This window comes from Cupressus sempervirens, chromosome 9, assembly GCF_028749045.1.
Source record: "Cupressus sempervirens isolate cs-2001-9-10 chromosome 9, ASM2874904v1, whole genome shotgun sequence".
Classification (NCBI taxonomy): domain Eukaryota; kingdom Viridiplantae; phylum Streptophyta; class Pinopsida; order Cupressales; family Cupressaceae; genus Cupressus; species Cupressus sempervirens.
The window spans coordinates 807,995,964-808,017,346 of record NC_143126.1 but is presented as its reverse complement, the minus strand read 5'-3'; the positions used below and the strand labels follow the sequence as shown (position 1 = coordinate 808,017,346).

Sequence of the window (21,383 nt, the reverse complement as noted above, 5' to 3'; positions counted from 1 at the left end):
CGACCATCTAGAAAGGCCTTGAAATTCCCAACAAACATTTTATCAAATATATGGTTCTTTGGAATGTTGTTGGTGCGTTACAAAGACCAAAAGACTTCTAGTTATAAGCATGATCCACATCTTCCACCACAAACATGGTCTTCAACTTGTCTTCCTCTACTATAGATATTTGCTTATAGCCTAAGAATCCATCCATGAAGGATTAGATCTCATGCCCTGCCACTTCTTTGAGGATGCTATCGATGAAGTGGATGGGGAAGGGGCCTTTCACTGTGATTGCATTGAGGCATCAAAAGGCTACACATGCAGATTTGGTTCAGCTCCTTCAATGATATGATAGTGGGAGAGACCCACTCACTCATTTGCACCTAGAAAATAATGCTAGCCTTCAACATCTGTTCAATCTCATCATTCACTTACGTGACATAATTCTTATTCATTTTGTGCGATCTCTTTCATACTAGTACAATGCTAGGTACCGGCGAAATGTGGCATACACAATTCCAGAGGTACTACTAATAAATTTTTGTATCCCCAAGCAGATACTTCTTTATACTCTGTGAAAATCTTGAACGTTGCCACTTTTAGAACAAGGTTCCAATTACCACCCATGAGAATGGTCTCCGGATTAGCTTCATCACTGAGGTTGGTGGCCTTCAATGAAGGTTACTTGTACCGAATTGGTTTTGCCATGTCAAATTGATGTGCAAGTGCCTTGTTCACCTGGACCTCCCCTTTAGTGTACTCTTTGAATGCTAGAGGGAACACATCTTTCTTTGTCCCTTCATCTACCTAACACATATTACAATGGAACAATTCATAATCTTCCATTTGCCAGTGGAAGAGGCCATTTATTGAGTCGAGGTTATCCTCTAAGCAACCCTCCAATTCCAGAATACCTTCCTCGTTGGGTTCCATCTATTGCTTTGCTTCATCTCTAACCTCCATACGTAGTACTTCGAATTGTGATTCTGATGAGGATACTAGGTTCTCACTTGCCATTTATCTTGAGGTCGATGGTAAATTTCCTTATGCCCTTCTCTATAGATAAAGTATTTCATTTTGAATTATGGTTTACCTTGGCCGCCACCAACCACCAACCATCACCTCCCGAGGATGGCATCATATCCCTTTGTCTTTAGTACAATTACTACAAAGTTGAGTACGAAGGGATGAGTGTCGATCATTACTCATTGCGCCATTAAAGTCCCAATCGTCTTAATGTCATATTGGTCCACACCCATGAGATGGAAGGTTGGCGGCCATAGTATGGGTGTTCCCAACTTCTTACATGTCTCTTCCAGAAGCACATTGATGCTAGACCCTCCATCTACGATGGTGTCTATCAGAATGGTACCAAGGATACCCATTTCTACTATCGTTGAGAGTCTCCCATTGTTTATGACCAACAACTTTGGATCTATGGAAGGGTCAAGGACTCTTTTGTGTGGTCTACATGGTGTGTTGTACAATTTACAACCGGTACAATGTTTAGGAGGGTCTTGTGTAGTTGAGACATTGTCCATAGTTTGATCGATACCTCGGTCTGCATCAACTATTGTAAAACTAATTGTTTTGCCTATGCCCTCAGTGAAGTGCTCACCACTTCGTGTGTCTCCCTCCTCTCGGCCAACATTCCTCTCTCTATGTTAGCTTTTCATCTTGTACTTGACTTCTTTGTATGGGGATCAAGGTATGTGGCCTTCTTTGCCTGAGCATGGGCAAATGCTAGTATCTCCTCTATTCTTGCCTTTTCTATATTCAGGAAGTTAACGCTAGACTTCAAACAACTTGTGTCCTTTTAGTCTCCTGGTCCAAGTCCACACCATCTATACAAGAACTGAGGCGTTTCTTCTATTGGGCAATGTGTGCGAAATGTCCCTACTGGCTACACATGCAACATTGGACCATTGGTCTCCCCTTGGCATTGTATTGGATGTTGTTCCAACTATTGTAATTGTTGTTTCTTCCTCCATGCTTATTATCTCGATAGCTTTCAGACGATGTCGTGGTGTTGTTCACCTGAGGGTTAATAGATATTGTGGACGTGGAGGTCTCTTGGGTAAGCAACACTTGCTGACTTGATATTTCATATTATATGGGCATTCCTTTGTGGAATGATCCATAATCTTTTTTTTTCAAGCATGTCCCCTTGGCATGGTTGTCCTTACTCTGTACACTAGAGATCTCCATCCTCACTTTTGCTTGTGCTGGCCTTCATCGATTTGAACTCTTGCATCATCCTCAGCATGTCTTTCTGAAGGGCTTGCACCTTGTTACTAGATTCTTCATCGTTGTTGTCTGCTAAGGAATCGTCATTGTTTGATGACAACCCTTGCTGCTTCTTTTTTGTTTTTCTTTCACTCTCAAGATCCATTGCCCAGTTGTATGCCTCGGTGTATGATGGCTAAGGCATAATTTTCTTTTTCTTTTTCAATGAGGGCTTTAGTCCTTCAATGAACCACTGCTTTTTTAGATCATTGATTAGTTGGCTATCCATCTTGCCCAACAACTCCTTCAACCTCTGATCATATGCTACTTTGAAAATCGTCCTTGGCTTGTTTGGTACTATAGATTTCTGTCAAGATTCCATTATCATCCCGCAATAGTCTAAACTCTGTCTGAAATTCTTTCTTCAATTTTGTCCATGTCGTCACCTTGGTTTTGTCCACATTTGAGTACCAATCAATTGCCAGTCCCCCCAATTTGGCAGGAAATTGCTTTGTCCACTCATCTTGGTCTGTCATCCCATTGGAAAGACCATATGGTCTCATAGGTTTTGCAATGGTGTAGGGGGCCATCCTTCTCATCTCTCATGAATTTTGGTAATTTTTTCTTTTGGGACATTACGACGAATTTAATTATTGTTGGTAGTGTGGGTCCTTGAACTAGATGTGTTTGAGTCGGAAACGTTTCTTTGGCTACTATGCCCTTTTGTCCCTTTGACACTCATGGCTGCATCGATGTCCCTTACACCATTGTTCCTGGCCTCTTCTTCCCTTTGGAGTCTGCTTGCCTCCCCCCTTAGTGTGAGAGTGAGGCTCCTCAACAAATTTCCAATGTCCTCTAATAATGTGTTCTGATTTATTTCTCCACTATCTACTTTGTCCCCTTCTGTGTGGTACCCTTCTTCGACACTAAATCTCATGTCTTTGAGTCCTTCACTTGTTGTAAAGCCTAACAGGTTCTCTTCGAGCAACCTTCCCTCCAACCTTTCTTTGGCAAGTCTCCTCAAGTGTTTTCAATGCTCTACTTGTTCTTCAAGTCTCCCGGCCCTTTGAATTGCCTCAAACACGTCTATGTATTCTTTTCTATTTTTATCTTTGTTTAGCTAGTTTGGCATTAATTCCTTCACTTCAAAGGGTTTCCTTGTCCTCTTCTGGTTTCGTGCCTGTCCTTTGTCTCCCTTCGCCTATTCTCCTCAAATTGTCAGAGGATTTGTTGTCGTTTGTTTTGTTGGTTAACTTCCTGCTGTGAGTTCTGCAGGGCGAGGAATGTTTGTGCCAATAGTTGAGGCAGCGTGCTCATCAACCAATCTACCATCAGGCTTGCTATGAGAGAGTGCCACACTGCACTCTCAGGCAGTTCTTCCTCTGCAACATCTCTCCTCATGTGAGTTTTGATGGATGCTAGCAGCAATGAAATGAAGTCAGAAGTCAGTGCTCGTTCTCCTTCAAACTCCTGAAACGTGTCGTCTTCATCACAGCTACTCCCTTCGTTGATGGGTTGTCCCATTATGCGCTATTCGCCATGTACCACTCCGTCACTCCCAAATTCTTTAAAGACAATGATGCCAAAGGTGTACTGCTATGAGTAAAGTTTTAACTCTACAAAATAAATTGAATAGAAAGAAATATATAATGCAACACAACATTGTTATTTAGAGAACTCACCAACTTTAATTAATATCAGCAAATGTTTACATCCACAAGTTTCACACTCACAACGACAACATTAGTTCTTCATACATAATGATGATCATCAGATACAAGGACATAGAATATAATGTGCTGAAGGGTTGCGGTGAACCATTGCAATCAACCAACTACCCAACTGCCTACCCCTTTGGACACACTAATCATATTTTAACAACAAATTATTTTGTGTAGTTAATTTTTCTTACATTAAAATAGTGAATTATATATGCTTCTAGCATTTGTACTTCTCTTTGAATAGATTGATTGCAGATAACATCAAAGAGCAAAAGGATGTTGGTAGATTGAAGTTTTGGAAGAGCTGCAAATTTGCTTTGTCTCATGGTTGTGCAGATAGTAAGATTAAAAAGAATTCAGCATACCAATGGATTCTATATTCTTCCTTCTGTTTCATGACTTATATATGTCCTAGCCGTATCAGCCAGCTTGCTTGGGAACATTTATGGTTTGCAATGTTTTTGTTGTTTGCAATTCAACTATATCCAAGTATCTCTTTGATCCTGTGAATTCCACTTGCTCATAAGTTTCTTAATATTTTCAACAAATATATTATGCACATGCCCATGTTCTCTTACATTCTTCAACTAAATTGTTCTCTTTAATTTTTTCCTATCTTTAAATTTCATGAGAATCCATTTGATAGATGCATTCTTTTCAACAGTAACTATGCGCCTTTCTACCTACACGAATGTAAGGATGTACATCTGATTTTCTTCGTTTACTCAAAGATTTTGAGAACTGAGCATTTCCAATCATGATATCTGATGAAAACTTCCCACTGTGGCGCGGTCTGAGAAGATACTATCTATGACAGACGATGGGATTGGTCTCTATCTTTGAACACTTCATGTATGTCCACCAGCCAAGAGCAAGCAAGGAGGAGTTGGAAAAGAATTGTAGAGGAGAGTTTATTTTGCGTAAATCTGCAACCACTGGTCTATGAGATGTCATCTCCACAAGAAATTCTGGCAAAAGGTCTCGACTTGCCTCTCATATGTGTCCCTGCTTAAATTTCCTTGCTACCCTCTTCATCAATATGAAGTAGAAAAGAAGACGTAATTGGAATGGTGATCAACAACCCTAGAACCTTCAGCCAAAAAGTTGCTGCCTACACGATGCACAACGAAGCTACAGGGATCTTCTAGTAGAGAGAAAAATTATTGTAATTGTACCTTCATCGTCTTCTCTGGCATTGCAAACATTTGATGATTCTGCCAAACAGAAAATGAATGCTTTGCCCACGATGCCAATTTCTTGATTATGTGAACAGTTGTTTGCAAGAGCATGCACCTGAGTGCAATAATTAATATGATAACATAAAATGTGGGAGTTTCTAAGAGCTTGGAGTTTGTTATGATAACTATCTTTCAGCATCGGTGTTTTAATGAACTTTGCCAGCTTTCTGAAATCCACGACAAACAAACTGTCACTATTTTATTCTTATCTCGTTGATTTTACAAATTTGGACAACTCCTTTAAAACACTGATAGGTAGGCAGTTACCATAAGTGTTTTGATCAACTTTCCCAATAATGATAATTTGCTTTCTCATAAAAAATGCTTTTTAATTTTTGTGCACTTCTTAGGTAGTTACTGTAACTACTTGGCAAATCCTTCATTTCGGAGAGTTATTCAACTTCCGAAAGTTCTAGTGTTACATCCCAATTTTTGCCCTAAATTTTAAATTGATCATAGCCGTTGGTTTAACGAATTATTATCACATGAAGTGAGTGAGTTAATTATAGACGTTGCATCAATTTATTTCTTCCTGATCATGTGAAGTAAGTTAGTTAAGTATAGCTGTTGTATCAATTTATTTCTTCCTAATCATGTGAAATGAGTTAGTTGAATTATATATGTTGTATCAACTGATAATGAGATATTTTCGTTATCATGGGAAATGAGTTAGTTATTTAGACGTTGATGAAATCTCTAACTGTCACAAGATGATCAACAATAGTTTTGAATTAACAATTAATATATCTTGAATTAATGTCTTGGCGAGAATGTTTGTTTGAATGCTTGCAGGAAGAAGACTGAAGAGAGGGGAAGCATTGCTAAACAGGATCATTGGAAGGGGATGGTCAAATAGTCCAGTCATCTGATTCGACAGGTTTGACCTAAGACTACCCTGATAAGGATACTAGGATTTGACAACATGTTGCATTATGGAACCGCATGAGCTATTAAAGGAACAATATAATAAATAATATAAATTAAAACTATAATTCATACCTTTGAAGAATTATTAATGAATTCATTATTTAATCATTATTATTCGCAGTCAAATACAAACATATGTATATAAAAATAAGGTGACACCAATAAATTATAAGCTATAATCTAATGATGCCACTTTATCAATACATACACATGAATGCATATAAGAATGAACAATAATAATAAAATAATAAAATCAAACTTTTCAACTTCTTATTCTTTCCCTCAATTTTTCCTTCTTTTAAAATTTCGATTTGTTTTGCATTCGAAAAATCTTCTTGTAACTGTTGGCAGCCGAAGAGCCAAGTTATTTTTTTTATATTAGAGTCTCATGATCGTAATAGACATCTATCTTTTCCTTCTCTGTTATCGGTGGCTGTCGGCCCTCTACGTTTTAGGAGAAACTGAATATAATTTCCGACTTCATTCCCTACTCTTCCGCTATTCCATACTCCCTCCACGTCTCCATATCCGCGGGCTCTAAGCAAGGAGCAGCGTCATTCTTCCTGCGGCAAGGATTCAAGAGCAGACAGTGTCATGACAGATACTACTGAACTTTGTTTTAATTCCTTCCACATTACTATGCCTGTGTGAGTCTTGATTACCATAAGAACCCAGTACTGAAACCATCGAAACATGTTTTAATTCCTTTCTTAATGCTATGCCTGCTGTGAGTCTTGTTTATCATAAGAATCAAGTGCAAAAACCATCGAACCATGATTGTATTCCTTTCATATTTCCATACCAGTCGTGTATCTAGTTTTGTATATTATTCAAAATACTGATGCCACTTATTTACAGACTGAAATCGAGATGGATATGAATAGATTTCTAGTCCATTTAATCTGTCTATTATTTCACTGATGTTCTTTATTCATTATAGAGTATCAACCATGTGCATAAGGGATGGATATGCAATGATAACCATGAATAACTAATTCTGATCAGAATTTACTACATTCATTTATACCATACTGAGATGGAAATTATATCCAACACCGAGGAATTCACCAGCGATAATGCCGTTATAGGTGAAGAGGTGTAAAGCAAATATAGTGGATATGACTCGTGAGCACCTAGGAATCACAGGCATGGCAGCCTGAGAAGGTGAGGAGGTGTAGAGAGTCTTCACAAACAAGAATGGAATCATAATAAATTAATAATAAGAAAAAACTATAATAGCTCATGCATATTCCAATTATGAAATATGTTGTCAAGTCGAGTGGTGGAGATCGGGTTCGTAGACCCAACTTGAAATCCTTGGCCAGGGTAGAAATTAGGCAGATGTGCCGAACATGTGATCTTTGTTGCTTGTCCAAACGCTTCAGTTATTTTGGAAAATAACTGTTGGGACACTCAACCCACCTGAATACTTAGATGGCTGGGCTAATGAACATCCCAAGCCTGATCCCCAGGTAGGGAGGGCCGTTCTATTAATTTAGGATGAGTGGGGATTGTTAAAGTTTGTAGCTGCGATAGAGATCTTTATCTCTTGAAATCTGGACGTTATTACCGTTATTGTCATCTTTAGCTGAAAAAGACACGTTTAATTTATAACATTAAATGTAAATGACATGTGTCATTCTCATGCATTGAGGCATGAATATTCAAAGAGTCATATTTAATTATAGGAGCTATGAGAATCTCAAGAGACCTTTGGTTATAATGTGAAGAGTCTCTGCTTTTGTTATGTATATTGCATTAAGTGATAGGCATTGTACACTTGAACTTTCATTATCAATAAAGATATATTTTTGTTCTGTGGCTGGGTTTTTCCTTTCATTCTAGAAGGGTTTTCCGAGGATATTTCTAGTGTTTATTGGTTCAGTTTTGGCTTCTTCTTATTGTTGTTTATCTCCATTAATTTCTGGGCTAAAAACTTAACATGGTATCAGAGCCAAGTTAGGTTGATTACAACAATGAAGAAAGTTATTTTTTACATACTCATTGACAGTTGATTTCGAGTTATTTTAGATAGCTACAAGTAGAATTCAATTACTTGCATCTCTTCTTTATTTCCAGTTATATTAGTGTAATGTGATCACCTTTTGTTTCTTTTATTTTGGATGCCTCTTTCTATTACTTCAGTATTTCAGAGTATTGTGGCAAGATGTGTCGAGTTTCTATTGATGTTGTCTTTCGATGTTTTTATCATAATGGCTTCTATTGCTCATACCAAGGTTGGTTATTCCATATTCAGTTTTAATCGGACTTGGGGATGAATTTGAAATGAATTGAAGATGTGCGGTGGATGCTTCTGCTTATGTCTACTGTGATCATTCTTGTGTGTAACCACTGAGTGTTCTTTTATTTTTCGCATGATATTTTAAGCATGTCATTCATTTTGTGTCATTATTATTATTTATTTTTGAGTCACGTCAATTTATGTCCATTCTAGTCATCGTCAATTTCTTTCTGAGTTTTTGCCGTTTCAATTCCTTATTTGGCATCTTATATATATTAGTTTTTATTAATTTTCTTTTGTCACATCGGGTATGGTATGCAACAAGATCTAAGTCATCTACGTAAAAGTGTTTTGGTCTGCAAAATAGTTTGTTTTTATGATGTGCATTCTTCCTTGTCGGTGGTATTGAGTGGCTCTAGCAGTAATGTTTCTTTCCTCTCACCGTCAAGCTCATATTTAATTTTTTCTCCTTCTCTTGGTAACTGCGGACCATTGGTATTCATTGTATTTTTTATTTATGTTGGACATTTTTTTAGCATTGTGCCATGCATTGATGTGGCATCATCTTTGCATTATAACTCTCAACGATTCTTGGGAAAATATCAAGTAGTGTGGATTGTGCCTATTCTGCATAAGGACGTTTTGCTTCTATGAATTCCACACATTGGTGTTTGTTCTTTCTTGCCAGCAATCACATGAGGAGCTGCGCCAGACATTCTAGACTTGCATCAGCAGTACAAAACTGGCGCGTATGGTTGCAGAGCTCAGTCTGATATCTATGTGTGGTGTTGTAGCCTTTATCTAGAAAGTGCTTTTATCTCCATCCTCACTGGCTCGACCAAGATTGAAGGTGTTTTGTGTGTTCGGTAAATCACAAGGGGAAATTTGTTATTATCATTGTCGTGGATGTCATGTGACTAGAAGAATTTCATTTGGAGTTCTTTATGCTAAATCAAATGCTTCATGTTTCCCGTAAAGCATTGTTGGTTTTGTTCAATGCTCACTCATCTTGCTAGAAGTGTGGTATTGTTAGACAAAGATATCATGGGCTCCACGGTTTGGTCTTTCAAAGACTTGTCTTCATAGATATTTGTTTTGTATTATGTTTATGACAAATAGTCACATTTTGGATGGTAAGAGCTCTTTCCTATTTCTAAGAAAATCTCTCATGAGCTGAGAGATAGCTTTCATTTTTTCAAATAGGTATAAGGTTGTCTCATAGTGGCCCCTACTACTCCATAATTTTCATGGAGATGAGTATTATTATCATTGATCATGGAATACTGATTATTTATTCAGTGTGTTAAAGAAGATTATGGTACATCATATAAGTATTATGAGTAAAATCGTTTTATTTTGGAAAAGCATTTAAATTTATGAATTTTTAAAATTCTCTTTCTTTTTGTTGCAGGATGCAACAAGATAAGGATTATAAATCCAGAGGGAGATGTTGAGCTTGAGAGGGAGATTTCAGCTTCAAAGGGAGGCTTCATAATTAAGAGGGAGTACTTATGGAATCCCCATCACTCTCATAAATGCTTGTGATGCTTGTGGTATTTGAGACTTAAATGGAATCAAGTCTTAGTTTGTTATTACCTATTTTAATCTTGTGTGAATAAATAAAATTGTAAGATCAGCTATGATAACACTTTCACTATGCGATAGTGAATATCATGTTGAGAGAGTCCATGATGTCATCACGTTGAGAGATTCCATGATGGGAGTTGGATGTCATGTTGAAAGATTCCATGACAGTTCACGTTGAGAGAGTCCGTGAAAAAAGGCTTAGCTATGAGTCTGACAAATCTTTTCATGTTGAGTGATTCCATGAATATAAGTCATTTTTATAGGTTTTCATGTTGAGTGATTCCATGAATATAAGTCATTGTTACAGGGTTTCATGTTGAGTGATTCCATGAATATAAGTCATTGTTACAGGTTTTCATGTTGAGTGATTCCATGAATATAAGTCATTGTTAATGTTGAGTGATTTCATGAATAGGAGTCATTGTTACAGGTTTTCATATTGAGTGATTCCATGAATATAATTCATTGTTACAGGTGTTCATGTTGAGTAACTCCATGAATTATGTTTTGAATTTGTATGATCAAAATTTATTATTGACATTTTTTTGGTTGCAGCTTTATGTCACTATTCAGATAAAGATCTCTCTTGCTAAGAGGGAGTGTTAAAGTTTGTAGCTGCGATAGAGATTTTTATCTCTCGAAATCTGGACGTTATTACCGTTATTGTCATTTTCAGCTGAAAAAGACACTTAAGTTTAATTTGTAACATTAAATGTAAATGACGTGTCATTCTCATGCATTGAGGTATGAATATTCAAAGAGTCATATTTAATTATAGGAGTTATGAGAATCTCAAGAGACTTTCGGTTATAATGTGAAGAGTCTCCCCTTTTGTTATATATATTGCATTAAGTGATAGGCATTGTAAACTTGAACTTTCATTATCAATAAAGATATATTTTTGTTTTGTGGCTGAGTTTTTCCTTTCATTCTAGAAGGGTTTTCCTAGGATATTTTTGGTGTTTATTGGTTTAGTTTTGGCTTCTTCTTATTGTTGTTTATCTCCATTAATTTCTGGGCTAAAAACTTAACAGGGTTAAGTAATGGTCCATGGTTCGGAGGTTAAGCCTATGTTAATGCCTCTCCTCTCACCAATGCCGAGGCTTGGAGAATGAGATAAATGGATTCTTACATTATTACTGTATGTTTCTTTTACTTTTAACCCTTAGAAGAATTGATAGATATATAATTTCAAGATGGAGAAAACATTTACTTTTATGATTGAATAAGCATTTCAGTTGATATAATTAATCGTTACTTTACTTTCAGTTGAATATGATATCAGTTAGAAATAGTTAAATTGTTAGCAATACATAAATATTCTTTTGTTTCTAGTGAAATCAGCTGAACATGAAAGTCAGTTAGATTGGAAAAAGAGTTTCTTTCAGTTATAATCAGTTGTTAGAAATCATTGTCATGTGAAATGGAATCAGTTACTTATAAAATTAGATTAATAGGAGATTAAAATTTGATATGAAAATTCGTATGTTACAACTAGACAACCTACTTATGTCGCATCTTTATTAACGGGTTCTAAAAGAAGTTTCCAAACCTTTGAATTTGTTGATGATGTAGCTTCGTTGAGCATATAATTGTTTCAATTAATTTCGACAAGTTTTGCAAGTTGCTGATGAAATAAATTGTAACCAATTAGTTTCTCCTTTGAGATGTAATGTATCGATACTTTAATCAAGTTGCCCAAGAAGTAAAATATGCCGATGAGTGTAAAATGATTCTCATATTATATTATATCGGCATTTTAGCAACTTAGCTAACTTGGCCAACTTGTTCGAAGCACCAAAGAATATAACCGTTTTCAAATTGGCCAGCTTTTGGAACATACTGCCACCTTTTATGGTTTGTAGTTTTCCCTTGAATCATCAGAGTTTTAAACAGACTTAACAACTTCTTCAAACAACCAAAATTCATTTCTTTTATCTCTGTATCATGATTATCAACATTTTTAACAATTTGTAGAATTTCATGAAATCTCTGATAAGCGTGTCCATGCTATCCTTTTCAAGTCTCATCGGAGTGTTAAGGTTCTTTCTAAATTTTATGTCCCACCTATATCCACTCGGAGTGCTGCCAAGTCTTCATCCACTTCTTCTTTTGGTGCTTTTAACATCTTTAACAACTTGATTTTTGCTTTGGGGCTTTGGATCATTCTTGAAAGGGATTCATTTAGCCGATGTAAGATATTCACTTGCATTTATCGGTCTTCAAAGAAACTTATAAAACTTTATCCATAGCCTTCCAAACATTGGATGGCGTGATTATTAAAATTGACCACCATATTGAACTAACTCATAGATGAATTTCTATGAGGTATCTGCTCATTTCCATAAAATGGTACTTGTATTTGCAATTGAAAATGGTCAGGAATTGGACAAGAGTATCAACAAGAGATTTTTCATTCACTTTGAATTTTACTCTTCTTCTGCTTGGCATCCAACAAAGAATCAGTCTTTGTAAAAATTATTAAAACTTGGCTACATTAATTTTTATTCTTAATCAACTCTGATCCAAACATAGATTAGTTTGATCTGTTGCGTGGAAGGTGAATTTGAGAAGTTTGCAAGCTCCCTGATTGACTAGTAACTCATGGTTGCCAATGCATACTTGACTTTCCACATAATGGGTTCAATAAAAAAGTATAAATTTTGGCTAGTTAGAAACAGGGGCTAACAGAGAGTTAATGTTTTTGATAGCTGTGAGAGATCTCATTCATACTTGTGTTGACGTTCTTCTCATTTCTGGTATTTCTGTTGTGAATTATCGGGAGCTGCTTCAGATCTTTCAGATTGCATTTACTATGTTTTGGTCCTTTCAAGTAGAGGCCTTGTATTTTTCTGAAGCTGAACCATTTCTTCCTGTAATTGTCACCCGCACAGTATTACAGTGTCATTGTGCTTGACTTTGAGCTGTTTATAACTTTATACCACTCATATGATACTGTCTTCATGTATTCTGTTTTCTTTCTCTGAGCGGTTACAAGTATTGGTACGGTTTATTATTCAAAGAAGGGTATGAGGTGACTTGGTGTCATGTCTTCTTCGTGTCTGAGATGGCTCCTACTACGTATCACGTGGATTTGCTGGCTTCTCAATGATTGGCTGTTATCGTAATGAAACATGCTCATTCATACTCCACAAAGAGGAGTCTATTCTCTTCTTGGTATGAACCAGTTGGATAATCTAAGTATCTTGCTTTGTATTCCCTCGAGTTGGAAATGACACAACATTGGACTTCTTGATGTTTGCAGTGGCTCAAGTTATATATGACATGTCTTACCTGGTGCCCGGACAATTAATGGCTCATTGTCATGAAATGTTATGGTCTTTCTGTATTCCACTTATTAGAATTCCGACATGGCCAGATTTTTAAATGGGAGGTCTATGGCAGAGATAGGAGGCATGCTCATTCTCATATTTTTTGATCTCTGAGTATGCAGTTGGCATTTCTTAGAAGCACTCATCCATCTTTGATAATAAGGGATGGTAACTGCCGAAGTTGCAAGATGATGTGTCAGGTTTTGTCTTGTGGTGATGGAAGGTTGTTGAGGGCAAGAAAAGGGTTGTAGATGAATTCAATTTATGACCGGCTATATGATCTTTGCACAGGGTATTGAAGGTGATATTCATGATAACAGAGTTCAATGTGTTCTGTGTGTGCATAAAATTCTATATTAGTCTTTCTAAATTGTTTCAGAGATTCTTGTATCTATATTTTGAATTCATTGCATGGAGACCCTGCGAGCAATTTGAGTATCTCACTGAAGTGCTATCATTATATTGTATAAAGTGCTGTCATTATATTGTGAAATGCTTCTGTAAATGTCTGTTGTGTGATCATAGTCTGAGTGAAGAAGACATTCATATGTCTTAGCTTGTTAAGCATTATTTTGAGTATCCAATTAAAGATCTATTTTCAGGGTGTGGCTGGGTTTTCCTCTCGGGTGGAGGGTTTTCCACTGTATAATCTGTTTATTTGTGTTTTGAGTTTCAGTTCGTTGCAATTCTAGGTATTTTGGTACAAAAATTTATCAATCAAGCCTTTGTGTTTATTAGAATTTGATCCTTACGATATCTTTTGTGGCCAAACATTCATTACAGAACCCACAACCATATCTTTTCTACTTTTTCAATGTTCAGATATTTTTTATATACTATTTATTTGTAAAACCACATCTTAAAATGTCTTAATTTTAAAAACTAAAAACTAAATCTAAGCTTTAAAATTTGTTAATTTTTTAATAGAAAATCTAAGATTTCTCTAATATTTTGCTCAGTTACCAATGTATCTTGTTTTTGTTTTTGTTAAATATAACATAGTTATGTCTTGGTATAGAGGCATAAATTGGGCAGTGTCTATTCAGCTCTCAGAACCTTAAATTTTATCAAAGAAAAAAAAACCTATTTTATGAAAGAACAAAAGAACTAAGTCCCTCCTAGGTAAAGTTTAAGTTTCTGATGGTTGGATAGACGTCTCCCATAAACAACAGGAGTACAGTTAAAAGAGCCCTTGAAAAGCTAGCATTTTGATTAAAAACATTGCTAAAATGAAAGGTCAAAAAGTTTTTCTCATTCTCTTTTTTCTTTGTTTCAATACAGGAGCATAAACTCCAAGCTTATGGTCAAGTAAATTGGGAAAAGGCTTGTTATGTTCCCACTAAAGCAGATGCATTTGTGGTGGCATTTAGAAAATGGTTGAAACAGTATGCTAACAATGGAGTTCCTTGGGGAGAGAAGTATTCCAATGGCACGCTTCCACCAACACCTCCCAAAGAACAATTGATGGACAGGTATTTGTTTTAGATATCCTTGACTTAATCCATGATAGTATTACCTCTCTGAATGGTCCAAAAGAACATATTAATTATTTTGCAAAGTTCTGATTGGAAGTTTCTCGTTTTTAAAAATAAAATACAATTTTCAGGTTTTGAAATAATTCTAAACCTTTTAGAAATAAAAGAACAGGGCCGATAAACTGCCTCTAGGCACACATCGAAAAGGGATAAACACAATGCAGGCTGCAATCCAAGAGAAAACTTGCAACAGCTTACAAGGGAGCAGCAAAACTGAATCAGAATCAAAGATGAACAAAGGGCCATTAGTCTGCCTCATTTCCTCAATCATAATCCTTTCTTCTGTTAATATTCCGAACCCATACTGGATGAACTAAATTCTTTAGAAGGAGACTTGGCCAAAGAAAGGTCAATCTCATCACCCCTACAAGCCAAAGGTTCCTTTACAGAAGTCTTTGTGTTGGGCACCAACCTATCTCCACTATCTTGGTTCCTATATACAACTAGCTGCTGAATGACTTCACTTTGTGGCATTAACCCAGACACCAAGCACAGAAGAAAGAGTGATAGATGAAGCAAGCACCGAAGCACCAGAGGATAGAAGAAGAGTGAAATAGATTTATTTAAAGACATGCAACAGCAGAGATTTAATTGCGCTTCCCTTGGCTCTGTTGTTTCACGTTCACCCTTCTGTTTGCATTTTCAGCTGAGTTTATTAATAGTTTTGATTATTATCGTTTATCAATGACTGTAAAGGTCTATGGTGGATGAGGTCCGATGGTCTAATTTACCTAAGTAAGCTTTGCATAAATGAAGCAAGAGAGAGATTTGAAGGGTTTGGAAGATGCATACATATCAATCGCCTTCTGCAAAGAATATATTATTGTGTAAAGATTTTCCCCTATCAAGTAACATGCTATTCAAGAACCCAGCCTCCCACAAAAGCTAGCTTCTGATTACGCCGATGGGTGATCAATTTGCTTTAATAGCTACAAAGTAAATTTTTAAATGAATCCTCTTTTTTGGTACACAAGATGTCATTCAGAGTTTCTTTCAACCTTGGTAATTTCCCATGGCATGACCATCTTTGTTTGAAATTGTCAAATCAGCAAACAAGCGGACAAACATGAATTACATATACCTCATGACAGTGGAAAAAGCAAAGATATTCGTACCTCATGCACACCCTTCCCACTATACAGATTCAAGATAGCTTCATGCAATCAAAAGTATTTTTCAATGGGCTTTTATGATGGTTAGTACATTTCATTACTTCAACATTCAGCTCATAGTTCATCCTGTGCATCTCATATGATACAGTCTGTCGGATGAATAGAATTTGTCTTGACACCTCCCAAATCCAATGACCTAAATAGTCAAACCATATAATAAAATACGGTCACCAACAATAGCACCTGCAAAACAAAGAAAAACAAGGCAGGATAGAGTGAAAGCCATTCAAGGAAAAAACGTAAGACATCGCAGGAGAGAAAAATAAATGAACTTACTATACTTATGTCCGACTCCAAACGTGCCAAGTTAAGTTTATGTTGGAATAAGTCACTAAATTAAGGGAGGATGTTGGAATAAGTCACTAGTTTGTTGCACCAAATCTGCTATTCTGTTTAACAGTTGACTGCTACTCCCTATTCTTTAGCCATCAGTTTTGTAGGACTGTAGTTAACTCCACCACATGTATGCACAATTGAATTTGTCTCCAAACACATGGCAAGGTTGTTAAGTGAAGTGTTAGTGCTGTCACATTAGATGATCCACATGTAAGCTCTAAACAGCTGGAAGTCCTCTATTTATAGAGGTTATGTAATTGGTTGTTTGTGTGCAGCCAGATCAATATGAATAATGAAAGTTATATTTTCATGTGATCTGCTGTCACCATGTTGTTTCTTTATAGTTTTAATTTGCAATATGGTATCAGAGCCTAGTTTAGCTGGAGATTCATTTAGAAGTTCAGCTAGAAATATTGCTAGAGGGTTTTGTTGAAGAAAAATATATTGCTGAAAATGGTTTGTTTGCAGGGCTGTTTTTTAAACATGATAAATTATGATAAGAAATTACAATATCTAAAGATAAAAATAAGAGATCTAAGATTTACTAAGATCTGAAATAAGCACAAATACTTGGCAATGGAAAAAACAGAAATAAACACTTAAGAGAGAAGCAAATTTTATTCAACCAACTAGTGACTTATTCCAACATCCTCCCTTAATTTAGTGACTTATTCCAACAGTTTAATGGTATTTGAAACCGCATTCAATCGAAGTTATCGAACACCAGTTAGACTATTAAAAAACAATCTTAAAGAGATGCTAAGGCTGGTGTTGTATGGAAGGGTGCTTTTTCTAAAATAGAGCAGGAGTTGCTGTTCTTGCATGTATGGACAGTCTTTGATGCTGTTTGCTAATGATTCTAGCTGCAGGCGATATAGTCCGCAGTCGCACCCGCGTCTACTTTTATATCATGTGGCAATTTTGTGATTTAACGTTTGCTATTATATCATGTAACAGTTTTGTCATTTAATGGAATCAGTGTAACCGGAATTGAATGATATGACTGTGCTTCATTCTTGATGTGGAGGATGGTTTGTGTTTATGGTCCGCGTGGCTCAGTGTCTGTTACAGACCGGACGCCTCAATGATAACAGAAAGCCATGTTTACTCAAGGTTAATAAAGAGGGAATAATTTCATATAACAGATTAGCTATTATCAAGACTGCTAAAATCTATCTATCTTTTGCAAGGGCTTGCTGCTTGCGTTTTGTGCTTATATTTAAGTAGTTTAGTGTTCTCATAAGAGTTTAAAAGTGTTAATTTAGAATCTTTAGTTATTTTAGTTGAACGGCCATTATTTATCAATTGAAAATAAGCCATGTGAATAGGAGGGGCTTTTTGCCAAAAACACCATGTGGCTCCACAAACTTTTTCCCTTCCTCTTATTTTTAAAAAAATTTCTAATTTCATCTTTGTATAAGTATTATCCAATTAATTACTTCAAAATTTAAATTTCCTGCTTAAGAATAAACAGCAAAACAAATGTTCATGGGCCACAAGCTCCATAATTATCTCCTATAATTGTTTAGCAGACACTGCTTACCAAAATAAGCTAAGCAGTGACATGGGAATATGCTTTTACTTTTGCTCAAATTTAAAAGACGACTCTTTAGGTTCCCTCCAAGTTGAAGAGTCATATAGGGGACACAACTTTGTAGCTGTTTAGGGTAACTTCATGGACTTAGAACTCCTAAAGTGTATGTCAGATCTTGCTGATTTTTTCGGTCCATCTCTATAGGTGAGTGAAGAGTTTAAAGTTAAGGTTTTGGCTTTTGGGTATTCACGGATCTATTGGTAGGGATCAAGGAGCATAAAGTGATCAAAAAGTTTTATTTCAAAATGCCTCTCTGATACCTGCTTTTTCATGCACCATGCCAATAATCGCTCACTCAAAAAATGTCAGTACTGTTAGTTAAATGTCCTAGTAGTCTTTATGAAATGTCCCAATAGTGGTGCACAAATTGGTCAATCGACAGCCAAAAAAGCTAAAAAAGGAAAAAAAGAAAGAAAGAATACTAATACATACGTGATCGATTTTTAATACACGTGTTTTCATTTTTGTTTGGCTTTTTATGAGCAATAATTGGGGGGTATCTATGACAAAACTATTATGATTATTGGATCCCCTATCGATTACTAGGTCTCTTCCCCTAGTGTCTATTTGTTACATTTCTTGATGGTCATTTGTTGCTCCCCAAGAGTGGTTGGAATTGTAGGAGGTAGAAGATGAAGGCTTGAGCTATGGGATAAGCATTCGATGTTGAGTTATTTTATTTAAATATAAAGAGGAGTGTAGAAGAGTAGCTTGTAACTCTTAAGTTTTTTAGATTTCATGAGGCTAATAGTTTGGCATTGATGAATTTTATTGAGAACAAAAGAAAAGTTATTTCTTGCAATGTGTAAGTTATTCTTTGTTATGTCATACATGCACATTGGGTGGAGTAGCCCTTCATCTAGTGTAACATGGAGCATGTGTTTGTTAAGATTAGAAGACAAAAACATAACAGTTGCAAGCAAATATAACCAATAATGCAAAGGAATAAAGCACACAGAAATAGAATAGAGGACACAAAGATTTAACTGGCTTCACTCAATCTTGGGCTACATCCACCAAACATAGAGCCCAATTTTATAATACAATGATTCAACTTGATTACAATTTGCAATGCCTTGAAACTCAATACCGCTGCAAGAAGGTACAAAATTATCATATGAAAAATCACCAACCCTAAGCCATTTTAAACAAGACTATGTTGGTTACAAAATCAGGATTAGAATATTTTGTCCAACAAAAAATAGCTCTTGATGCCTTCTAAATTAATAAAGTCATTTTTGGATGTTTGGGTGTACAAGGGGAACACCCATTATCAAGTGGTAACCAAATGTGAGATAGTTTAGCATCGAGATCTATGAGTGTTTGGGTGAGTTGTGGATTGTTGAGTTCACTACTATCTTTGTAAGCAGATTTGTGTAGAGGATTTCAAAGGTTGAAGATGGAAAAGATGAAGAAGAAAATGACATTTTTAATTGGATGGATTTTAAGGATCATTTACTTGAGATAAGAGAGAAAAGATTAAGAGAGAGAGAAAGGAAAAAAGAATTATAGAGATATGTCAATATTTAGATGCTATAAAAACAAAGATTGAAGAAAACATGTGAGACATTTTTTGTTCTAATAATGTTTTGATTGCAACAAACAAGAACATGTACAAGAGTGTCTTTCATGTGACACGCAACAATAGTTTGCACTAAAGAGCTTGGAAAGTCAAATGTCTTATAGACATGGAAAAGAGTTTGTGAGAGACACGTGAATTGAAAGGTATGGAGGATGAGATCAAAGGGTTGCAATAGAGATGAAGATGGGCTTTGAGTGTTCCTTTTTAGTTGTGTCAATCAATGAATATGAGGTTGTTAAAAGTAATTTGGAAGTAGAAATTGAAAAGAAGAAAGAGATTTCAACAGAGGAAAGTCTTTGAGAAGGCTTGAAAATGATGACAAGGGGAGAGGAATGTGGAGGAAGAGTTGTTAGAGTAGACAATGTTGAGATTGGTGAAGCATGAAGGTTTACATTGTTTGAAGATAAAGGAGCACACCTTTGGGCTATCATAAGAGAAGAAAAAGAGATTAAAGTTATGGGCATTGTAGAAAATAAAGAAGTAGCATAATTTGTGAAATGTCTTTTGAAGGGCATGAGAATCATGGAGCAACTAAATATAGACAGTACATTTGTGAAGCAAGATATAACAAATAAAACAAATCTCACAAATGTTGTAATAGAGGATGGTAGAGAGGTTAATGTTGAAGTGGTGAGAAGAGAAGAGATTGTATAACATGCATTTGAAGATGGTAACTATACATGGATGCTTTAAAAGCCACAAAGAAGAGAAGGAATGTTGACTGGTGATATGAAGAATATTAGTGGAGCGTCGTTTGGAAGAGGTTGAATCATACTAGAGCATATTCCACATTAAGGAAGAGGAATTCAAAACAAATACAATGGAGGTTGGGTTATGGTGGAGTTGATTACACATTGAGGAAGAAGAATACAAAACATAGTTGTTAGAGGAGGATGGTTGTTCTAGCTAGGTGTTGAAAGAGGAGAAAGAGCTAGTTGAAAGTACATGTTGCACATATGGGAATAGTTGAAGGTTGTTCACAACCCAAAAGGGTAACTCTGAGAGGGAAATAAAGACTATGAAAAACCCATTTGAGAACTAGCATGCAGCTTCAATATCATACATATCTCTTTTAATTATAATTTCAATAACTTGATATACTATTGAGACATCAAAGCATAAATGTGCATAGTTAATTTACCATCCTCTGACCCTTAAAGGAAAAATAATGTATCTAGAAAACCTAAAGAAAATTCAATAGCATAATTGCATATAAATCAGCACTTTAAAGACAAGAAAGAAGAACATAAGAAATATAGACATAAGAGAATAAACATAAATACATGGGCGACATACTTTGGGGTGAAAAATTGCCATACTCCAAAACATTGAACCAATGACTAATTTGTAACAAATAACTACAATGCCCGTGTAGGCTCATAGCCTTTATATGAAGTCTACATCTTGTTCTTTTGGAGGAAACTTGATAGATAACCCCGCAAAGAACAATTTCCTCACTTTTCTCTTTAAACCCACATAGAAGACATACAATTTATAGAGATTTACAAGTTTAAAGTACCTTCTAGAAAAAGCCAAAAGAGAGGGCCATTCATATTCTTTTGGCACATTTTCCAACCACCTGTAAGTATGCAAATGACAATGACATTTGTATATTTTATAACCTCTCACATACCTCCAAATTTGAGCATTTACTTTTTTGCTAATAATAGGTATTTCATATGCTCTTACACACCTTATAATTGTCACAAAATTTGTCTTATAGGACAATGCTTAGAGTTTAAGAGAGTAGCTCCAACTAATTGATTTTCTTACAATTTGTCATAAGCCAAGACACCTTCAAACACTTCTCCATCATCCCATAAGAAATTTTCAAACCCTATAATAAGAATCCATCATTCAATGATGACTTACATAGGTTTCTAATTTGCTGACACTCCACCAAAGT

General features: G+C 35.8%; 1 protein-coding gene across 5 annotated transcripts in view; it reads left to right on the top strand.

Moving 5' to 3' along the window:
* LOC149541162 (flavonoid 8-hydroxylase 2, chloroplastic-like) overlaps positions 1–21,383 on the top strand; it is a 45,987-nt gene that overhangs the window by 20,584 nt on the left and 4,020 nt on the right. Inside the window, exons 6-7 of one of the 5 annotated variants that reach the window (XM_089802151.1) lie at positions 14,540–14,730; positions 14,906–15,660. In XM_089802151.1, the coding sequence (XP_089658277.1) occupies positions 14,540–14,730; positions 14,906–15,110 (396 nt within the window). In that variant the 3' untranslated portion in view covers positions 15,111–15,660. Of the gene's footprint in view, positions 1–14,539; positions 14,731–14,864; positions 15,661–21,383 lie in introns of those variants that run through there. The other 4 variants (XM_089802154.1, XM_089802153.1, XM_089802152.1 and 1 more) reach the window with 4 other exon arrangements.